The sequence below is a fragment of the Notamacropus eugenii genome, chromosome 5, assembly GCF_028372415.1.
Source record: "Notamacropus eugenii isolate mMacEug1 chromosome 5, mMacEug1.pri_v2, whole genome shotgun sequence".
Taxonomy (NCBI): domain Eukaryota; kingdom Metazoa; phylum Chordata; class Mammalia; order Diprotodontia; family Macropodidae; genus Notamacropus; species Notamacropus eugenii.
Window position 1 is genome coordinate 21,980,831 of NC_092876.1, and position 20,520 is coordinate 22,001,350.

Consider the following 20,520-nt stretch of genomic DNA (forward strand, 5'->3'; position numbering starts at 1 on the left):
GCCTTAAGCTGGGTGCAGAGGAATGAAAAAGGAGCTTAGAATGGACTCTGTTCCTCTTGGATTCTAGGACAAAATTCTAAGCCTATTCTAGAACCTCTTATGTAGTGACTTCCTTGCCTGCAGCAAACATTCAAGGTGAATGAAGTTCTTTGTCCACCTTCATCCCCTGGAGTTTGTTCTTTCCCTGGAAGAAGACAGTCCCTGTATCTGAGGTCACACACAAAGAGAAGCTTCCCAGTCACCTGCTGGTATAGAGGACTTGGCTCAGGCAATCAGTGTGTGTATGTGTGTGTGTTCATGTATGTACAGCTAGATGCCTAATTATAGATAAACAATCACCTCAGATGATTGATCTCAGAGCTGCTATTATCATGTTTCCCACAGAAGACATGACACTGTTTGCAAAGGGAGCCAGGCCCATCTCAGAAGAAGTTAACTTTTGTCCCAGGTGCTAAGCATGATCGGAAATTACTCCTGATTAGTGACAACAAGCAAACAACAGGTACATGCACCAGGAGAGACACTTTTCTGGGTTTGGAGGGAGGGAATGTTTGAATGTCAGACAGCCACAGAGGGAGGGAAGAAATTGATCTTGTCCAGTCTTGAGAAAGCAGTGTTCCCAAAACTGTGTTCAAATCTTAAATTAGATGTTTTAATCAACTTCAGGAATCGCAGTGACCTCTCCCTCACATTTACTTCCAAGTGCATTATTTCCCTTTGATCTCTCTATTTTCCTTACTTCTTTCCTTCCCTGAGCAACTGAAGCATCAACTCGGGCTGGTTCTGTCTTGCTGGAAGGATGCAGAGTATGTTCCAGGCTCCTGATTTCTAATGACCAACCTTGTACCCTAGCTGCTCACGATTCCTAGGTTGGCTGCTTGAGAATGACTTCCATGTTGGCATTGTTTGTGACCATGGTGTCTATGAAAACAAAACCTAACCCCAAGGGGCTCTCAGTCCTGTGGTAGCCTCTTCTACTGCTTTTTTCTTATTTAATATTTTATCTTTCCCCCAATTACTTGTAAAAACAATTTTAACATTCTTCCCTCCATGCCCCCAGCAATTTTAATTCCAAATTCATTCCCTCCCTCCTCATTCTCCTCATTGAGAAGGCAAGCAATTTGAAGTAGGTTGTACATGTGTAGTCATGCAAAACACATTTCCTTGTAAGTTATTCTGTGGGGAAAAGAACACAGATTAAAAAAATACCAAAAAAAGTAAATAAAAACCCTCCTTGATCTACATTCAGGCACTCCCAGTTCTTTCTCTGGAGATGGACAGCATCTTTCATCATAAGTTGTACAGAATTGTCTTGGAGAATTGTTTTGCTGAGAATAGCAGTTATTCCTAGTAGATCATCATACAATATTGTTTTGACTCAGTACAAGATCCTGGTCCTATTCATTTCACGTGGCATCAGTTCCAGTAGATTTCTCACTGTTTTTCTGAAATCATCCTGCCCATCATTTCTTAAGCACAGTAATATTCAATTGCAATCATATACAACAGCCTTTTCAGCTATCCCACAACTGATAGACATGCCCTCAATTTTCAATTCTTTGTCACCACTAAAAGAGCTGCTATAAATATTTTTGTACAAGTTCTTTTTGTTTTTGCTTTGTTTTTAATCTCTTTGAGATATGGATCTAGTAGCAGTATTAGTTGATCAAAGGTATGCCTGAGTGTTATAACCCTTTGGGCATAATTCCAAATTGCTCTCCACAATGGTTAAATCAGTATAAATCTTCACCATTACTTCATTAGTGTTTTAATTTTCCCCATACCCTCTCCAACATTTGTCATTTTCCTTTTCTGTCATATGTGTGTGTTTATCCTTCATTGCAGAAGAAGTCCATGCCAATAGAGAAATAATGACATGACTTGCACTTGACTTTGTTTGCTGAGTGAGGGAAGGCTGTGCAGGTCACCAGCCTCATTTCTCCAGAGCCATCTGAATCCAGTGACCAAATATTCATCAGGATGACTGGAGCTGACCCAGGATGAGGCAGTTGGGGTTAAGTGACTTGCCGACTCACACAGCTAGTGAGTGTCAGGTGTGTGAAGTGAGATTTGAATTCAGGTCCTCCTGACTCCTGCATTGGTGCTCTAGGCACTGCACCACATAGCTGCCCCTAATATGAATGTATAGGTTTAATATAAATGTATATGTAGATCCTAGCTCAGATTGCATGCCATCTTGGAGAGTAGAGAGGGACAGAGCAAGAAATATTTTTAACTCACAATATTATAAAAGTGAATGATGAAAATTAAAATTAAATATATCAATTTTTTTAAAAGAAAAAGATGCAAAGGGAAACAAACGGGTGTTATCTCAAGTTGCTATATCAAAAGATAATGCTAATTGACTCTTGAAGTCCTAGAAAAATTGTGTTCTTTGGCCATTTTTCTCTCTGTTTAACTGCATGCCCCAGACCCTTTGGTAAAATCGGCTTTTATTCATCTCCCAAATATTTCCCAGGATTTTTGGCTTAAACAAATCCACTGGGTAATTAGATAGATGAAAACATGAATTTAGATAGAAATTTCAACCTCTTAATAAATTTAATGAAATAATATAATAATATAAAAACAATAAATTAATAATAATAAAATATTAATAAAATTAATAAATTAGGACAAACACCTCCTTAATTCTCTCATGACTATATTTATTTTGGACTTCTTTGACTTCTTCATCATGGTTCTACTAAACTCATCACTGGGAAACATCCCCTTCTTGTAAGATCCAATCAACCCTGCTACTTACACCTCGTTACTCTATCCCTCTGTTTAGAAGGTGCAGTCATAAAATCCTCTGAGGAGGGAAGCAGGACTTCTGTCTCCTCAGAATCTCCTCACTTCACTCTTGCCTATACTAATTTGGGATCTTTTATTTGACTTTTCCATCATGCCCCCATATTTGATCTTTCTTTTGTGTGTTGCCATTCCCATTAGAATGTAAGCTACTTGAGGTCAGGGACTATCTTATTGCATTTGTATCCTCAGTGCTTAGCATAGTGCCTGACACATAGAAGGACTTAATAAATGTTTAATAACTTTTGATTCTTGCCTACCCCGTTAGATGTCTGGTTGGTCATTTTTTCCTATATTCATCAGTCTAACTTGCCTCTAGAGGTCCCTAGATTCATAGAGGAGCTAGAGAAATATAACAATAGAGATAGATGGCAGACTTCCTTGGTTAAAGTCAAGCATGTCCTCTTGTAGTTATGAATGCTCCAATGATGACAGCCTTCAATACATGAGCATAGCCTCTGAAATAGTTTCTCAATCATGTTTCAGTGGAGGGGATTGGCAGATGTAATGGGTGTTATAATGAACTCATTTTAAAGCGTATAAAATATTTTCTAGCTATTAAAGTACACATAACTCTATTCTGCTAAGCTTTAGGGAGTATACTTTAAAACAACAGCTATGAGTTCAATTAAAATTGTTCCAAGCACCAGTTAGGAAAATTCATATTTATTTTGTTGTAATAAAAATCTGCGATGAAAAGAAACCAAGGCACAAAATTCTGAGCATTATCCATTTTATTAGCAAGGCTAGCACTTGCCAACAAAGTGAGATCACAAACCCCTCACTGGTCATGGATGCATTCGAGCAGACAGAGCAGTCTTTTATACAGTTAGTTACAGAAAGTTTACTGATTCTAAAGTAGGATTGTGATTGGTCTGTAGTAGATGTGTAGTAAAGGTATGAGGTGGGCTTACATTTGGCTGACTTGCAAAAGGGGTTTCCAAAGTCCAGGGCAATAGGGAGAACAGAATTAGTCAACATCTGAAAGTCTTATGTTAGGCAACCCCCTATACCAGAGTGCTCCAGTGCTAGGCTTGTGACCAGGCTGAACCTCTTATGAACACTTCGACTCATCTTCCCTCCTATCTTCCTTCCAGGGTAACATTGATTGAATATAGGCTGTACCCCAGAGAAATGAGAAAGTTAAATTCTTATAAAGAAGTGAAAGTATCATGAAGACTTTCATGTGAAGAATTCAAAACGTCTTATAAAATAACACTAATTCCTTGGTCCTGATTCTTTCGATCAAATATAATCACCAATTAATAAATAATACAGAATAACATCGGGTATCAATTTTAAATTTCACATGTCCTTCTCTGTGACTCTGTGTGACTCTATGAACCTTATTTCCATTGAATCACTCTCTATAAGTCAATTTGATATGATTAGCATCCATTAGAATTCAATTGGTAAGGACATAATGGAAATCAATAATTCCAGGGTTTAATATTTTTATATAAGCCTAGTCATGAGAGATGTGATTATCACTGATACTGGTAGGCTGTTAGAAATGGCCCAGCAAAAGGTGACAAGTCTCCCATGCCTTCTTCATATGCATATTATGATGGTTAGACAGGAATAGACCCCTATGACTTGAGAGTGCTTTGATGCTACAGATGAGATATTTGCTACTTATGGCCAGCACCTTGACAAAAATCCAGTGTGTGTGTGTGAGTGTGTAGGCACCTCCAGCAAGCGTGCTTTGCAGAGTTAATGGCACATGTGAAAGACAAATTTACATGTCTTCCAGGTAATAAAATGATCAGGAGGCTTCATGACCTAGTAACCCACTGTCGATGTCCCTTTAATCTCCAGCTGAGTTTTGGAAATCTCAGGTATTTATATGGCTCCTGGAAACAACTTCTCATACTGTAGGTTTCACTTCATGGCGACCCTAAAGTTGGCTTTTCACACCAGGGCTGGTTATTTACAAAGATTTCTAGGTGTTGCTGTTATAAACCTTTACAAAACAGATCTTAATGTTGGGGTGTTGAACTATAGAACATCAAATTAGGAACCTACACCTGAAACTTCAGAGAATTTAAATCCTATGTATCTTCATTTTTAATACCAACTTATATTAACACTGCTATCCGTCCTAAAAGAAAAGCATGAGAGAACAACTTATAAAATGAATCATTTGTTTCAGTGTCCATTTCAGATTTAAAACTTATAAAAGGGGAAAAATATCTTTAAAAACTAGAAAATAAGCCAATAGGCCACTGTCTGTCCCATGAAAGTCATTTGTATTTCTGAGTCAACGTTATGTACGCACATGTAGTTTTTTACTCCAAAAGTGGGTGCTCCATTTAATTTAAAAAATTTTAGATACGTCTTCATTCTATCTTTATCCATTTTCATCTAACTCTTATTCCAATTCATTCACCCCTCAGCAGGGTATATAATCATAGTAACATAATGAAATGATGTTGCAGTATCAATAGCCCATAAACTAAATTCCCTATCAATTGTAAGACCTCCTGATCTCTATTATTTGCAATTCAAATAATAATTTAAAATGATTCCTCACTAAAGTAGTATATTCTAGCACATATAATTCATTCAAAAGTCACCAGCTGGATTTATATCGTGGTTATTATGCTGGAAAAAGTGAGGCATCATTATCTACTTGACCTTATCAATGGAATTTGCTATGTGAGGAAAAAGGGAGGGACACAGCAGTACCAATATTGTTCTTTAGTTCTGTTTGATTTCAGGTAAGAGTCATAGTCAATTACCAATGATACAGAACAGCTAAGCATGAGTCACAAGGTGTCGCAGCTAGGTTCTCGTATACCCGTGTGAGAAAATGTGAACTTCACCTTCACAAGGTCATTCCCTCAAGTTTCTTAGAGAAGACAACCACCTGTAACGGTTTTGAGACTGCAGGAGCAAATGACATTTCCCTTGAATGATGGACTATTTAATGGCCTTTGGAGAGGTATCAGCCACTCATAGCTGAAATCAAAACTTAGAATAGCGATGTACTCAAGTCCCAAGAAACTTTTCTTCAACCACAGAATTCCAATAATTCCAGCTTAGGGCTAGGTTTTTGTTGTTTTTCTCCTCTCTTAATAAGTATCAACATGTTGCTTCACTACATACTAATTTTAACAGATACGATTTCATGATTTTCAAAATGATCTTAAATGAAACTCACTCTTTTTTAAAATTAATGTAAAATTTTCCACTTTGGTTGAAGGGGAGAGGTCCTAGTTCCTCAAACTGCAGCCCTATAGAGTTTCACAACATGATATCAGAAGGATTGATAAAGACTTATGACTTAGCCTGCGTAGGACGTCCCAAGGTACCTCATAGACGAGGATCTCTTTTACCCTAAGAAGCTCATTATTACTATTTTTAAAATTTAAAACAAGATATAACTCATAAAGTATTTAATTACATTCAGCAATAATTTACATAGTTGCTTACCATATGCCTGACTTCTTGATTTGTAAAGAGCATATAGTCACAGAGCCATGCGTTCTGAAGTGCTTTGATTTTTCACGTGGAATTGCAACTATTGAAATGTATCAGTAAATTTGTTAACTTTCAAAGCAAAAGACCTACCTTTTTAAGCAGAAGATCATTTTGTCTGATTGAATTAATGTAAGGTCTTATATTATAGTGTTCTTCCTTTCTCCAAGCCAGGGATTTGTGTCAAGTACTTCAAAATTAAATAGTTTTCCCTATAACACTGGGAAGTAGGTAAAAATATTTCTTCTCACTCTAAATGAGGCCACAACATAATTTACATTTCAGCCAAATCAAATCTTGATTTATAATTTCTAACAGGAAGATTTAAATCTCATTTTTCCCCCACGAGTTCACTGTTTTCAGTTGGCTCATGTTAAAAAAATTCTCTGTGGCTCTCTCAGCTCCCCATAATTTTCTTTAAAATATCCAAGGAGTTAAATCCATTACTTTTATATTCTTAGCTTAACCCACCATTGTACCTTTAGAGTGCAGATAAAAGTCTTGTCTCCTCTTACCCTGAAATTTTTTGTTGTGATTTGGTCAAAAAAAATCTACTTAATTTGTTTGTTTCATTTTTTTTTTTTTTACAAAGACCTTCAGTACAACCATTTAAATCACACCAAAGACACAATACTTTATCAATCAGTTAGTTAATGCACATGTGTTCAGTTTTCACTTAACCCTTCAAAGTCTTTTGAAATTTCTTTTGTAATCTTATATTCATGGGGGGAGACAAGCAGTATTTGCGAAAGAGGCATTTGTCTAAAATTTCCGGAAATCATTTATATTGTAGTGAGATCAAAACTGTTTTACATTCTTCAACTTACTTAATTCCTGAAGTCTTTGTTACCCAATCTCACCCACGATTGTCTACAAACTTTATCTTCATTCTAGTTGATGTTCCATACAATTTTGCATTACACAAATCTAATGAATTGCAATACATTTGGAGGTTCTGAAAGACTTACAAATGCATAATTTATTCCAATTTCCTTGAGCGTTTTTGGGTTATTAGAATTGGTTGCAATCACATAGTTTTTATAAGTGATAGTCAAATAAATCCAAATACAACTCACTCAGCAAAAGTGGAAAATTTAAAGTCTGTCCTAGTTCCTCTTTTATGCTAGAGAAGCATTTATCCAGCTTTTTCACAATGGATTTGATGTGGCAATGACCTGGGAGATCAGCAAGAGCTCATATATGGCATAGAAATGTCAAAGATATTGGTACCTTAAAGAGTTTCTGCTATTCCTCTCATAAGTCTTATTATCTACTTTATTATGTACCTTAAATCAAATATTGAACAGATTTCTTCACATTTTAATTGTTTTCCTTTCTCAGTTTACCATTTAATAGTCCTAACTGCCAAGCATTCAACCTCTGCTTCAGGGAGCGCAATTCTGATGGGCTGGCCATGTTGTTCGACTGCAAAATGTACCCTTGCCAAAAAGACTTTTATGGAGAACTCATACAGGGATAGCATTCACACGGTGGTCAGAAGAAGAGATAAAAGGACACTTTCAAGTTCTCTCTTAAGAACTTTGGAATTGAGGGCAAATTATCTCTCATAAAGGAGTCAAGAACAATATTTTTCAATGGAGGAGAAAAGGGAGGAGGTGAGGGAGAAAAAGTGAAACTTATTCTTAGCACATTTGGCTTAAGGAGGGAATAACATATTCACTCAATTTGGTTTGAAAATCAATCTTACACTGAAGGAAAGTAGGGGAGAGGGGGACTAGTGGGGTGAAGGGGATGGTAGAAGGGAGGGCACATGGGAGAAGGGAGCAATTAGAAGAAAACACTTCAGGGGAGGGAGAAGGTCAAAAGAGAATAGAATAAATGGGAGGCAGGACAGGATGGAGGGAAATATAGTCTTACATATCATGACTATTATGGAAGTGTTTTGCAAGACTACACATACACAGCCTATATTGAATTGCTTGCCTTCTCAGTGGGGATGAGTGGGGAGGGAGGAAGGGAGAGAAGTTGGAACTCAAAGTTTTAGGAGTGAATGTTGAGAATTGTTTTTGCATACAACTGGGAAATAAGAAATACAATTAATGGGGTATGGAAATCTCTCTTGCCCTACAAGGAAAGAGAGGAGATGGGGATAAGGGAAGGGAGGGGTGTGATAGAAGGGAGGGCATATTGAGGAAAGGGGCAATCAGAATGCAAGGCATTATGGGTTGGGGAAGGGAGAGATGGGGAGAAAATTTGGAAGTCAAAATTTTGTGGAAATGAATGTTGAAAACTAAAAATAAATAAATAAACTTTAACAAATACAAAAAATACGAACTTTGGAATTGAATGTATGACATGGAAGACTCTGGCAGAGTCAGCATGATATGCCCACATCAGAGAAGGTGCTGTACTCTACAAGCAGAATTGAAGCAGCTCAAAGGAAACCCAGGATGTGCACATTTAGAGTATCCACTCCAAATGTTCACATAGACTCTTTGTTTCCGACCTGTGGTGGAGCATTCTGGGCTCAATTAGTCTGATCTAGCACAATCAGAGACACTGAAACTTGACAGAGTAATTTCATTTTGTGTCTGTTTGGGATTGAAGGATGACAACCAACCAACTAACTGAAGAAAAGCAACTTCCATTTTGGTGCTGATATGTAAATGCATCAAGAACCTTGCAAGCATTTTTCTTCTGGATTATGAAAGGTCTTCATTTCTAATTGCCTCTTCCTTTTACAAAGTTTGTTATATTTGCCAATATTGTACAGCATTCAATTGTAGTATCTAATTAAACATTTAGGAGTTTTAGGTTTGTCTCTTGTCAAAAGCAGAATTAATTTCTCAATGATTTTAAATGAACAGAAATCCTTATCATACTACAGTGATCTTTGCATTCAGCTAAATCAAGTATACATTATCATTAATTAAAAACCTTGACTTTTACAAGGGTCATTAACTGCCAGGATCATAGATTACTGGCCCCACAGTTAATGATTAGAATATGGTTTAATTTTAAAAATCACCTTAGATCAAAAAATGATAGGAGATTACAACTGTTGCAATTCACTTGTGAATGTAAATTAAACAACAGTACCTTCTGACAGTATATAGCCTTGGAGGCAGCTAGCTGGCTCAGGAGATAGAATGTTGACCCTGGAGCCTGGAAGAATTGAGTTCGAATCTGGCTTAGTGCACTTACTGACTGGGTATCCTTGGGCAAGTCACCGTTTGTCTTAAGCTACTGGAGAAGGAAATGGCAAGCCAGTCCAATGTCTTTGTCAAGATAACCTCATGAACAGTATGGTCCATGGTGTGACAACTGGTCAGACGTGACTGAGTGAAACTGCCACCACAGCAACAATATAGCCTTCCCTAAAGACTTTATTTCACTTTCACTAACTCTTTGACAGTAAAACAGATTGCTTTATGATCTACAAAAAGTCTCTCCCATTGTCAGCAATGATTTGCTTTTAAAATAACCTTTGATTTATAGTATAATAATCTCTTAATTTAAAGTATCTTCTTTTAATTTAAAGTGTCTTCTATTCAAATTTCATATATTAATTAGTTAAAAGGAATTGCACTTAAAAAGTTTCTGAGACTAATTTTCTGAAGCACTCTAAGTATTCGAACTTTTTTTCTATTTCTTTTCGCACTGAAAAGCTAAATTCATTTCTTCTGTTTTCTTTTAAAAGTTAAATTAAATTAAATTTATTTCTTGTTACATTTCAAGTTGTGAACTGTCTCCCTCCCTCATTCTCAACCCTGCAATAGCAAAGGTCATCATTTGGCATATACATATATATATATACACACATATACATACATACATACATACATACATACATACATACATACATACATACATACATATATATATATATATATATATATATATATATATATCAGTCCTCCCTCACTCAAAACAAAGCCAAGTCCAAGTCATGTCATTATTTCTGTGATGGCATGGTCTTCTTCAGCAACAAAGGACAAACACACACATATACATGTATACACACATATATGTACATACATTTACATCTATCAAATCATATTTTGCATACTTTTATTTATCATTACTTTGGAGGTAGATAGCATCTTCCTTCATGAGTCCTTTGTAGCTGATTTGAATATTTGTAATACGCAGAATAACTAAGTTGTTCACAGTTATTCTTAGAACGATATTGTTCTTATGGTTCTCTTGGTTTGGTTCGTTCCACACTTCGTTATTTCATTCAAATCTTCCCATGTTTTTCTAAAATCAACCTGCTCACCATTGCTTAGAGTGCAGTAGTATTCTATCACAATCATATACCACAACTTGTTTAGCTATTCCCCAATGGATGAGCAGCTATCCATACTCTAGAACATATAGCAGAGGTGGAGTAAAGGTGTAGGGTGGATTTACATTTGACATAATCATGCTGACTTGCAAAAGGGGGGTCTCTAAAGTCTAGGGCAACAGGGAAAGCAGTTAGTCAACTTCCTCTGAAAGTCCTATGTTAGGCAACCCTGCTGGGGATGGAAGCTCAATTCCAGGTGGACAGTCTCGGGGGGGTAAAGGTGGGAACTTCTAAATCTTAGAGTTCTCACGAGACCCCCCAGGAAACGACTGGGAATCGAGGTGAACCGAGCTATCTCGTGTATTTCCGCCTCTTCCCGTGAGAAACGTGATGGGAGAGAGCTCTCCCCGCCCTCGAGATTGTCCCGGATCTGGGCACACTATTGTTATCTAACAGCACGGTATTCAGATGCAAACTATGCTGCTGGAGAGTTTAAGTAGGATCAGGAAAGCCTGAAAGCTCTCTTGGGCGGAGGGGCGCGGAGCGGACAGGACAACAAGGCTCCGCTTTTCCTCTCTCCTCTCTCCCCTCCCCCTCACTCCCCGCTTATACTTCTACTTCCAATCTCTTATTGTAAGATCTTTGCCTCCTTGGGAGATTTTTCGCTCCCTCCTAAGGAAGAATTCCCCTGCACTTGTAACTAGACCCTGAAATAAAGCTCAACCCTTGTTCGACTCTGGAACGTCCTTTCTCTCATACGAGCATCCGGTTTGGCTAGCCGAAGACCTCTGATAGAGGTAAGGGAAGACTCGGGTAGCCCACAGGCCTCTAGGCCTGGCAGTTGGCGCCTGAACAGGGACTGGGAGCGCAGATATCCTGGGTGCTTTGGGAACACCCGGAAGGGGCTGTGAAAGATGCGAGTCCCGAATCCTAGATTCGGAAGGAGAGAAAGAGTGAGAGTAGCTTCCCACACCCATGGGAAAAGGGCAGGGATGGGGAAATCAATTGCCAGTAATAAAGCCAGAGGAACAGGAGGTCTGGGCTGAGATACTTTACAGGGAATGCAGGGAGGCAGGGGTCACTATAGAGTTAAACGACCTCCGAGAATTTTGTAAAAGGATTTGGAAAGTTTCTCCTTGGCTCGAGCAGACAGGAATATCAAGAGAAAGATGGGGAGCGGTCGTAGAACAAATGACCGCTTATGAGCAACTATGCCCCGGGGAGCTGGAGGATTTAGATTTCCTGATATTCGGTGTGATTAAATTAGAAGGGCCGGAGAGACCAGGGCGGGATTGGAATGAGAGTGGAAGCGGAGAGAGGGAAGGGGAGAACCCTGGTGAGCAGAAAGTTAAGGAGTGTAGAGAAAAAATAGATTCGGAGCACCATCTAGCTGATGGGAAAGGTGAAGCAGGGGAGCATACGCCGTGTCTTCCCTCTGCGCCTCCTTATAGCATGCTCCATTGGTCAGACAGTCCAGGGCCACAGTCCAGTTTGGAAAAGGGAATACGAAAGGCTATAGAGAATGGAGAAGACGTAGGGACATTTCCTGTGCTAGAAATAGCGGACTCCAGTGTCCCCAGTGGGGTTTGGAGGAGCCACATACCTATAGAGTGGAAGAGAGTAGCAACTCTCAAAGAGGCTTGTACCAAGCACGGCCCCAATTCACCCTTTGTCATAGCCATGCTTGAGACTCCCAGTGGTCAGTTCGTTCTGACTCCTAATAACTGGAAGAGCTTAGCCAGAGCCTGCCTTACCCCTGGGCAGAAAGAAATAAGTACAGGGAGGGGCCAGGATCAGCTTCCCATAGCTATTGCCCTTCCCTTAAAGCACTCAGTTCAAATCCAGTTACTAAAGGAAATAGGACAGAATAGACCTGAGTGTACAATCTGGCTCAATGGAATTCCCATGACTGGCCTCCTTGATACTGGAGCGGATAGGACCTGCCTTAGCGGTCGCTCAGTACCCCGGCACTGGAAGCTTAAAGAAAGCCAGAGACCAGTGTGGGGAATAGGAGGGTGCCAAAATACCTTAGAGACAATGCACCCAGTAAAGTGGGAGGCAGAGGATCGCCAAGGGACCGTATGGCCGTTGGTGATTCCAGGACTTAGTTTTAACATCTGGGGCAGAGACATTATGAGCCGCCTCGGGATGAGGTTATCAAATTTTTAGTAAGGGCCATTGCTGTTGCACTGGAGTCCCCACCCTTGAATTGGAAGTCAGACACCCCGATTTGGGTGGAGCAATGGCCCCTGACTCCAGAAAAACTCCAGGCACTACAACTACTGGTTAAGGAGCAATTAGCACCCTGGAATGCTCCTGTGTTTGTTATAAAGAAAAAATCCGGGAAATTCAGGTTCCTTACAGATGTTAATCAAGCATTTGTGAGCACCTGGCAGCAGCTATACCAAAATAAACAGCTAGTATGCATTCTTATCAATTTCACCTTAAAGGCGATTCTCACTAAACAAAAAAGGGGGAGATTAAGAGATTGCCTAATACAATCAGAGCTTGATACAGCTGTCTCAAAAAACTCACATACTCCTCCAGCTATGAGACATTTTGTGACTATTCCAAGACAACCCCGCAAGGAAAGTAATACCCAGGCTGGAAATAAGGACACATGGGCCATGGTAAAGGATATGGCCTCAGGGAAATGGAAAGGTCCGTATAAGATACTAATATGGCGTCCAGGGTATGTTTGTGTCTCCACAGGAAAAGGGAATGCGTGGATTCCCATTAGAAGGATCCGTAGGTGTAAACCGATGTCGGAGACGGTGGAGACGCAGGAGGCGGAGACCCCGGAGAGCCCGGAGACCCCGGAGAAGGATCATGCACCACCTGAGTCTGCTGCTGACAGCTTTAACCTTGCTGCCCAGAGAGGAAGCAGCACTCATCGCAACCACTGACATTGCTGCTGACAGCTTCCCATCTAGGCATCTCTTTTCAGCGGCTGAAGGAGGACTTTGATATCACAAACTCAGACACTTGGGGGGGAGGAGGTGACCAATTTTTCACCTGTATAGATCCATTTGCAAGACTGAGGGGGTGGTGATGTGTAAGGCGCCAGCACGAGCTGCTTCTCTTAGAATATGCTTTGGAATTAGTGATTGCCCTTTCTCTTGCTGTAACTCAGCCATTTAGCTTCATCTTTGTTTTGTCTGATGCCTCTCTTTGTCAGTTGTGCTAGCTGCAGATTTCTGTGTAAATGAAGTCTTGTTGTGGGGTACTCATATGCTAAAGGCCTTCCTAATCCACTCAGCCTCCAGCCACTGTTTGCTCTAGAGCCATGTGCGCGCAGCGCAAAACAGAAAGGGGGAGATGCTGGGGATGGAAGCTCAATTCCAGGTGGACAGTCTCGGGCGGGTAAAGGTGGGAACTTCTAAATCTTAGAGTTCTCACGAGACCCCCCAGGAAACGACTGGGAATAGAGGTGAACCGAGCTATCTCGTGTATTTCCGCCTCTTCCCGTGAGAAACGTGATGGGAGAGAGCTCTCCCCGCCCTCGAGATTGTCCCGGATCTGGGCACACTATTGTTATCTAACAGCACGGTATTCAGATGCAAACTATGCTGCTGGAGAGTTTAAGTAGGATCAGGAAAGCCTGAAAGCTCTCTTGGGCGGAGGGGCGCGGAGCGGACAGGACAACAAGGCTCCGCTTTTCCTCTCTCCTCTCTCCCCTCCCCCTCACTCCCCGCTTATACTTCTACTTCCAATCTCTTATTGTAAGATCTTTGCCTCCTTGGGAGATTCTTCGCTCCCTCCTAAGGAAGAATTCCCCTGCACTTGTAACTAGACCCTGAAATAAAGCTCAACCCTTGTTCGACTCTGGAACGTCCTTTCTCTCATACGAGCATCCGGTTTGGCCAGCCGAAGACCTCTGATAGAGGTAAGGGAAGACTCGGGTAGCCCACAGGCCTCTAGGCCTGGCACAACCCCCTACACCAGAGCTGTCTGCTGCTAGGCTTGTGACCGGGCAGAACATTTTATGTCACATTGACTTATCCTTCCTCCTCTGTTCCTAGGTAATATTGATTGAGTCCAGGCAGTAGCCTAGATAAATGGGGAAGTTAAACTCTTATAATGAAGTCAAACTATGTAAAAGATTCTAACATAAAGAGTTCAAACTGTCTCTTTAAATCAAACTAGTTCCTCAGTAGTGATTCCAGTGATTAGATATAATTCTCAATCAATAACTAATAATATGAAATAAAATGGAGTATCATTTTTCAATTTCACGATTTAAAGTTTGGACTCCCCAACGAAATCTTGTTTTGATCAATTTCTAATATCCCCTTGGCCTCTTCATGGTGGAGCCAAAAATCAATTTATAGGGCATGAAACACCAGATTCTCTTGCATTGTCTATGGGGAGTAAAAGTTGGAGGAAATTATTTATTTAAAAAAGATATCTTTTCTTCAGAGTTGCCTCAACCTTCCTCTTTGGTTATCAAATGATTGAAGGCAATGACCATCTCCAAAATCCCCTTCTCTGTGACAGTTCAGTCAGAGCTTGAACACTTCCACATGTGCTTAAATGCTCTCTCATTCTTGAAACTAACTGGAACATTTTTATTCCAGCTAAACTGATGCTTTTGTACAGGATGCAGAGCACATGAGAAAATTCCTCAGGAAGTTGGAACAGAACTCCTGAAAGGAAATGTTCCCTTCATCCAGCAGTTTTTAAAGTTTTTGCACGATGAGTCTGAGACCAGTGACTGAAACGTGGGGAATCTTATCTCTTACCTTAAGGAAGGTCAAATAAATCCATCAGCTCTCCCTTACTGAGGAAGAGAATGAAAGTACTTCAGATTTCATTGTTTTGGGAAGGAACCATACATGAAGTAGCATCCTACTTCCCTGTCTGTAAGGGCAATTCAGCCTCAGAGGGCTCTCTAAATCAGCCTTGAGTTAACTACATATCTCCTGGTCTCCTTTTGGTTAAATAAGAGATGTTTATGAACAGACAATTACTCCTTCTATCTTATGACCAAGATCTAGGTATACATAGGGAATAGATTCTAACCTGAGAAGATAATTTCCCGCTTAAGATTTTGCATCAGAGAATGAATTAAAGTGAAAGTTTATCACATACTTGCTTCTTGTTTTGATAATAACATGCCTATGATTCTATTAACACTTCAATGCAATGCATCTGTGAAAATAATGCCAGTGCAGGGATTCTGTGAGGCTCATCTTGAAAGAATGAATACAATTAATCAGTGGATGAAGGCACACTGTATGACAAATTTGCTTGAGAATTATGCCAACATGCCCTGACAGGGCAAGAGAACATGGCAGTCTACATAGAGGAGTGCAAATGAGTGGAGGTGAGGAAGGGGAGGTTTCCAAATCAGCTGCTCTGAAATCCTAAAGGAAAAGCGTAATACGTTGACTGATCTCTGCATCAGCTCCGTGGTATCTATTGAATTTTTGAATGGTAAGCTGAATCAATGGAAAATAAACAGGGATAAATATAAATTCCTATATTTGGGTTAAATATGAGAAAAATTACCAGCATGCAGGGGCACCTAGACACTATCATACATGAGGACCAGTTGAAGAAACTAGGGAATTTACCTTGGGTTACAGAAGACCTAAGGGGACAAGGTAGTTTCTAAAATTCTTGAGACTTTAATCACTTTGAAGAGAAATTAAATTTGTTTTGGTTGACTCCAGCGGTCAAAACTAGGAGACATAAATGAAAGTAGCAGAGAGTGATTTTGACTCAGGCCATGTGAAAACAAATTAAATATTTCTGAAGTTCTAAGAACGCTGATGATAAAGATTGATCTGTCAGTCCATCAACATTGTTGTGTGGCATTTGTTCTTCATTCTCGAAGAGGGCTATAAGATCAGGGAGAGCATGGCATGAGTTGCAGTTGGCTGATTCGAGTGAGGGAGGGCTGACAGTCAACATGTATTTATTAAGGACAGACTATGGGTCAGGTTCTGTGGTAAGTACTAGGGGTACAAAGAAATACTAAAGATGTGGGGCTTTCTTTCCCCAAAGACCATAGCAATATTTGAGAAGTTGGGAGTCACTACTAATCAGCACAAATGGACTAAACGTAGGGAAACAGATGCTAAGGAAACCACAGCACTTCATTAACCAGAGTCTTGGCTTGTTAAAATACATGTATGCAATAACAATTGAATTGAGTGAGTAAAAGCAGACAAAGGTGCTCACCAGCAGCAGGATAGACTTGGTGGCCCTGGTCCTAGGGGAAGCTGTGGGGGAAAGGCTAGTCATGTAGAGGTACTGGTTTCTCTTGTGGTGTCTATGCAGAAGCAATATCATGTAGCCACTGGCAAAGACCACGAGGCCCAGAAACACAGCATCACAGAGGGAAACCACAACACCAAAAGGTGCATCATTAACTTTGGTGGCTTCTAAACCAGAACAGAATCCAAAGTCATGTAATTCTGAACTATTTCTGGAGCCTTGTGAGTCTTTTACCTTCACAAAAACAGTGATATTGAGTAGCAAATGGATGGTGCAGGAGAAAGAAGAGGTGAGAACAATGTATTTTGGGGTTCTGGCTTTAATCTCTGCCCACTTGGAGCTGCTGGGACTGATGGTGACGGCTTGAAAAGCACTGAGGAGGCCAGTGAAGCTGAGGGAAAGACCCCGAGACACTTTGTGAAGATAGAAGAAAATTGTGCACCCAATGTCATCCAAGAAATTCTTCAAGCCCAAAGCTGCCATTGTCTGAGGGATGCCCCTGGAGAGAAGGAACAGGAAATTGAAGGAAGCCAGCTGGGCCAGAATTGTGTCTATGGGCCTCAGTCCATGGCCAGTGAGGAACATCAAGAGGAAGAGACAAACAAGGAAGGAGTTTCCCAGAAGCCCAACTGCAGTCTGAGAACAGAAGACAATACTCAGGATGATGTCATTTGGATTCATGTTCTTAGTGCCAGGGGATGGATAACTGTATGTACCTGTATGGAAATTTAATGTTCACAACTCTGAAAGAGATTTTGAAGTCACCATACCATATAAATCACCAAAACATAAAAATGCCATATAAATAGATCTCTTGGGCCCAAAGGGAAAAGTTACTAATATCTTCCCCACCACCAACATCCAAAACACATTATTGCCATAGCTTGACCATGTGTCTTTGTCAAGAGACTCTCCTTATTGCTCATACACACCCCTGGCCTTTGCCTATGGAGACTTTACAGAATTCCCCATCTCAGCCCCAGATACAGACCATTAGACCCTGTCTTCACCCTCAAACGTTTCCAATGTGTTCTGCATTATCTCTGGCCAATAGAGCCGTTGTCTACAACCCTGCCCTTCTCTGGTGGTCTGGAGACCATTCCTAGATCAGACTACTTCAGTCTTCATCTCCTGCTTACTTAGTCTATTCTGTTGTTGCCTGTTGTAAAACAAGCTTCTTGGCTCTTGGAGGTTGGACATCTAAAGAAGATCTTGAAAAATCAAATGACCTATCTCCTTCTATAGACCCCTTTCCAGTCACCAGGAAAATGCCTGGAGTCTTTCTTCAAAGTTAACATATTTCAACTAGGAAGGGAGGGCATAATCATTTACGAATCACCTACTTTGTGCCAAACTCTGTACAAATATTTGCTTTACAAATATTATGTCATTCGATCATCATAACAACCTGTGAGATAAGTACTATTATAAGTTTTTGCAGATGAAGAAACTGTGGCAGACAGCGGTTAAATGAGTTGTCCAGCAACACACAGCTAATAAATATCTGAGGCCAGATTTGAACTGAGGTCTTCCTGACCCTGGACCCAGCAATCTGAGCACTACATGACCTACCTACCTCATATCCTCCACATCTCAGTAATTCTGAACCACCAGCAGGCAGTTGGTCAACCCTGTTCCACATCCCACATTGCCTGCTCCCCTTTCATTCCTCTCATCCCTACCTTGTCAATTTCCTACTCCAGGTCTATTACCCTTCTTCATGTGCTCTCACAAGTGCCTGCTCCACACAATAGCTTTCATCATCCATCTCTTCCTTTTCAGTCCTTCCATCTTCTAGCTCTCTGTAAGATCAGGCTACACTGCACTCCTTTCAAGAAATCATTTGCTATCATTCATACCCCTAACTCCTTTAGGCTGGTGATAAAATCAGAAATCTGTATGCTCCCCATCCTCCCCTTTACAGTCTCCCTCTACCAACATCGCTCAATAATCTCTCATCCCAGGAGGTTCATTCAATCTCCACTTTACCATCAAATCAATGTTTGGGGAGCTGACAGAGGAGCATTCTCCTTCTTTCCTAAGTGAGTGTGGTGCCTGGATAATAATAATAATAATAATAATAATAATAATAATAATAATAATAATAGTGTAACATCTTGAAGTTTTCAAAGCCCTTGACAAATTTCTCATTTCATCTTCATAACGGAGAAGAAAGTTCTATTATTGTTCTCATTTTACAGACTAAAAAGCTGTCAAAAAAGGTTTGTGACTTGTCCAAAGCCACACAGCGAGGACGTGACTGAGGCTTCATGTGAACTCAGGTATTTCTGTCTCGAGATATTGTGAATCCTTGAGGGTAAGGGCTGTCTTGTGCCTCTTGTTTTATCTGCTGCACTTCGTCCGGCTCCTGGCATAAAATAGGCTTTTAATCTATCTATCTATCTATATCTATATCTATACACACATATGTATATGTATATATATTTATTTGTTGACAGAATGACTCCAGTGCTCTAAATATTGCACCATTTAGGAGCCTCAGAGCCCTCCTCTCTCAACTCATGACTAGGAGTCATTAGTATAAGTGTTGATATTCGCTAAATTATCCTAAATTCTAGATCCTTAGTATACTCACTTTCCATGATTTTCTCCTTCCCTTCAGCTCAGCTACACACAGAAATGGTAATGACCTTGATATTTTACATCAGTCACAATAATTCCACATAGTTGTTCATGAACTCTAAAATTGTTGACATTAACACAATGTTTTCTTGTTCCCTCTTGCCCTCTGAGATATCACCTCTCACCCTGTTCTTTATCCTCACCTTGACTTGCAGTTTTGCCAAACTCCAGCTCACTCATAGGCCATCTTCACCTAGGTCATGCCTACTCATGGTTAGTGTCCCTTGAGTGCTCCACCTGGGTGCTTTTGCTTGCTCCTTCTACACTGTTTTATTTTGTGATCTCGTTGTCTTACAAGGGTTCATTTCTATGTTGATGATTCTCAGCTATGTTTGGCTAGTCCAGAGCTGTCTCCTATCTTCTAATCTGACATCTTCATCTGCTGATTGGACATTTCAATCCAAATGTCTCACAGAGAACTCCAACATTTCCCAAACTAAAGCCATTATCTTTTTCTCCTAAACCTTCCCCTTTTCCAAATTTCAGTGTTACTGTTGAGGGTTCTACCACCCTCCCCATCACTGAGACTCACAACATACATGTTATCTTTTCCTCTTGACTCTCTCTCAACCTCCCTATCTCATGTCTTACCATGTTCTGTCCTTCCTTCTTTAGTCACATCTCTCATATACTGCCATTTTTCTCTTCCAGTGCTGAACCCAGAATGGTGCAGATTTTCATCACCTCATAACTGTTAATTGGTTTTTACCTCAATATTCTCCATGTTCCAATTCATCTTCCACTGGCCTATCAGAATGTTCTGCCTAAAGAGCATCTCTGACCTTGCCACTTCTCTCCTTATATAACAAATTTCAATGACTCCACATTACCTCCAGAAAAATAGAATGTTTTATATTCAAATTTAAAAGTGATCCATAATCTTACCCTCTCTTCCCTTTTCAGTCCTCTTTACCTGATTCCCTCCCCAGCCCCCAAGAGTCTCTACCAACTCGTGGACTGGCCGCTTTGCCCTTCCTCGCACATTATAGTCCATCTTTTGACTAAACATTTTTGCACATTGTACCCTATGCCTGGAACTCCATCCTCTTCTGCCCCTCCTGGCTTCCTTCTTCTCCATTCAGTCTGAGCTACTCTTCTCAGAAAGCCTTTCC

At 40.3% G+C, this 20,520-nt stretch overlaps 1 protein-coding gene across 1 annotated transcript; it reads right to left on the minus strand.

The window, feature by feature from the left end:
- Positions 1-14,544: 14,544 nt before the first annotated feature.
- Positions 14,545-20,308, minus strand: LOC140508371 (vomeronasal type-1 receptor 1-like). Its single transcript, XM_072616218.1, has one exon. The coding sequence runs from the start codon at positions 17,444-17,446 to the stop codon at positions 16,523-16,525; it is 924 nt and encodes a 307-aa protein (XP_072472319.1). The 5' UTR covers positions 17,447-20,308; the 3' UTR covers positions 14,545-16,522.
- Positions 20,309-20,520: the final 212 nt, after the last annotated feature.

Coding starts and splice junctions, on each gene's coding strand:
- LOC140508371 (XM_072616218.1), bottom strand. CDS start 17,446: ATGAATCCAAATGACATCATCCTGAGTATTGTCTTCTGTTCTCAGACT.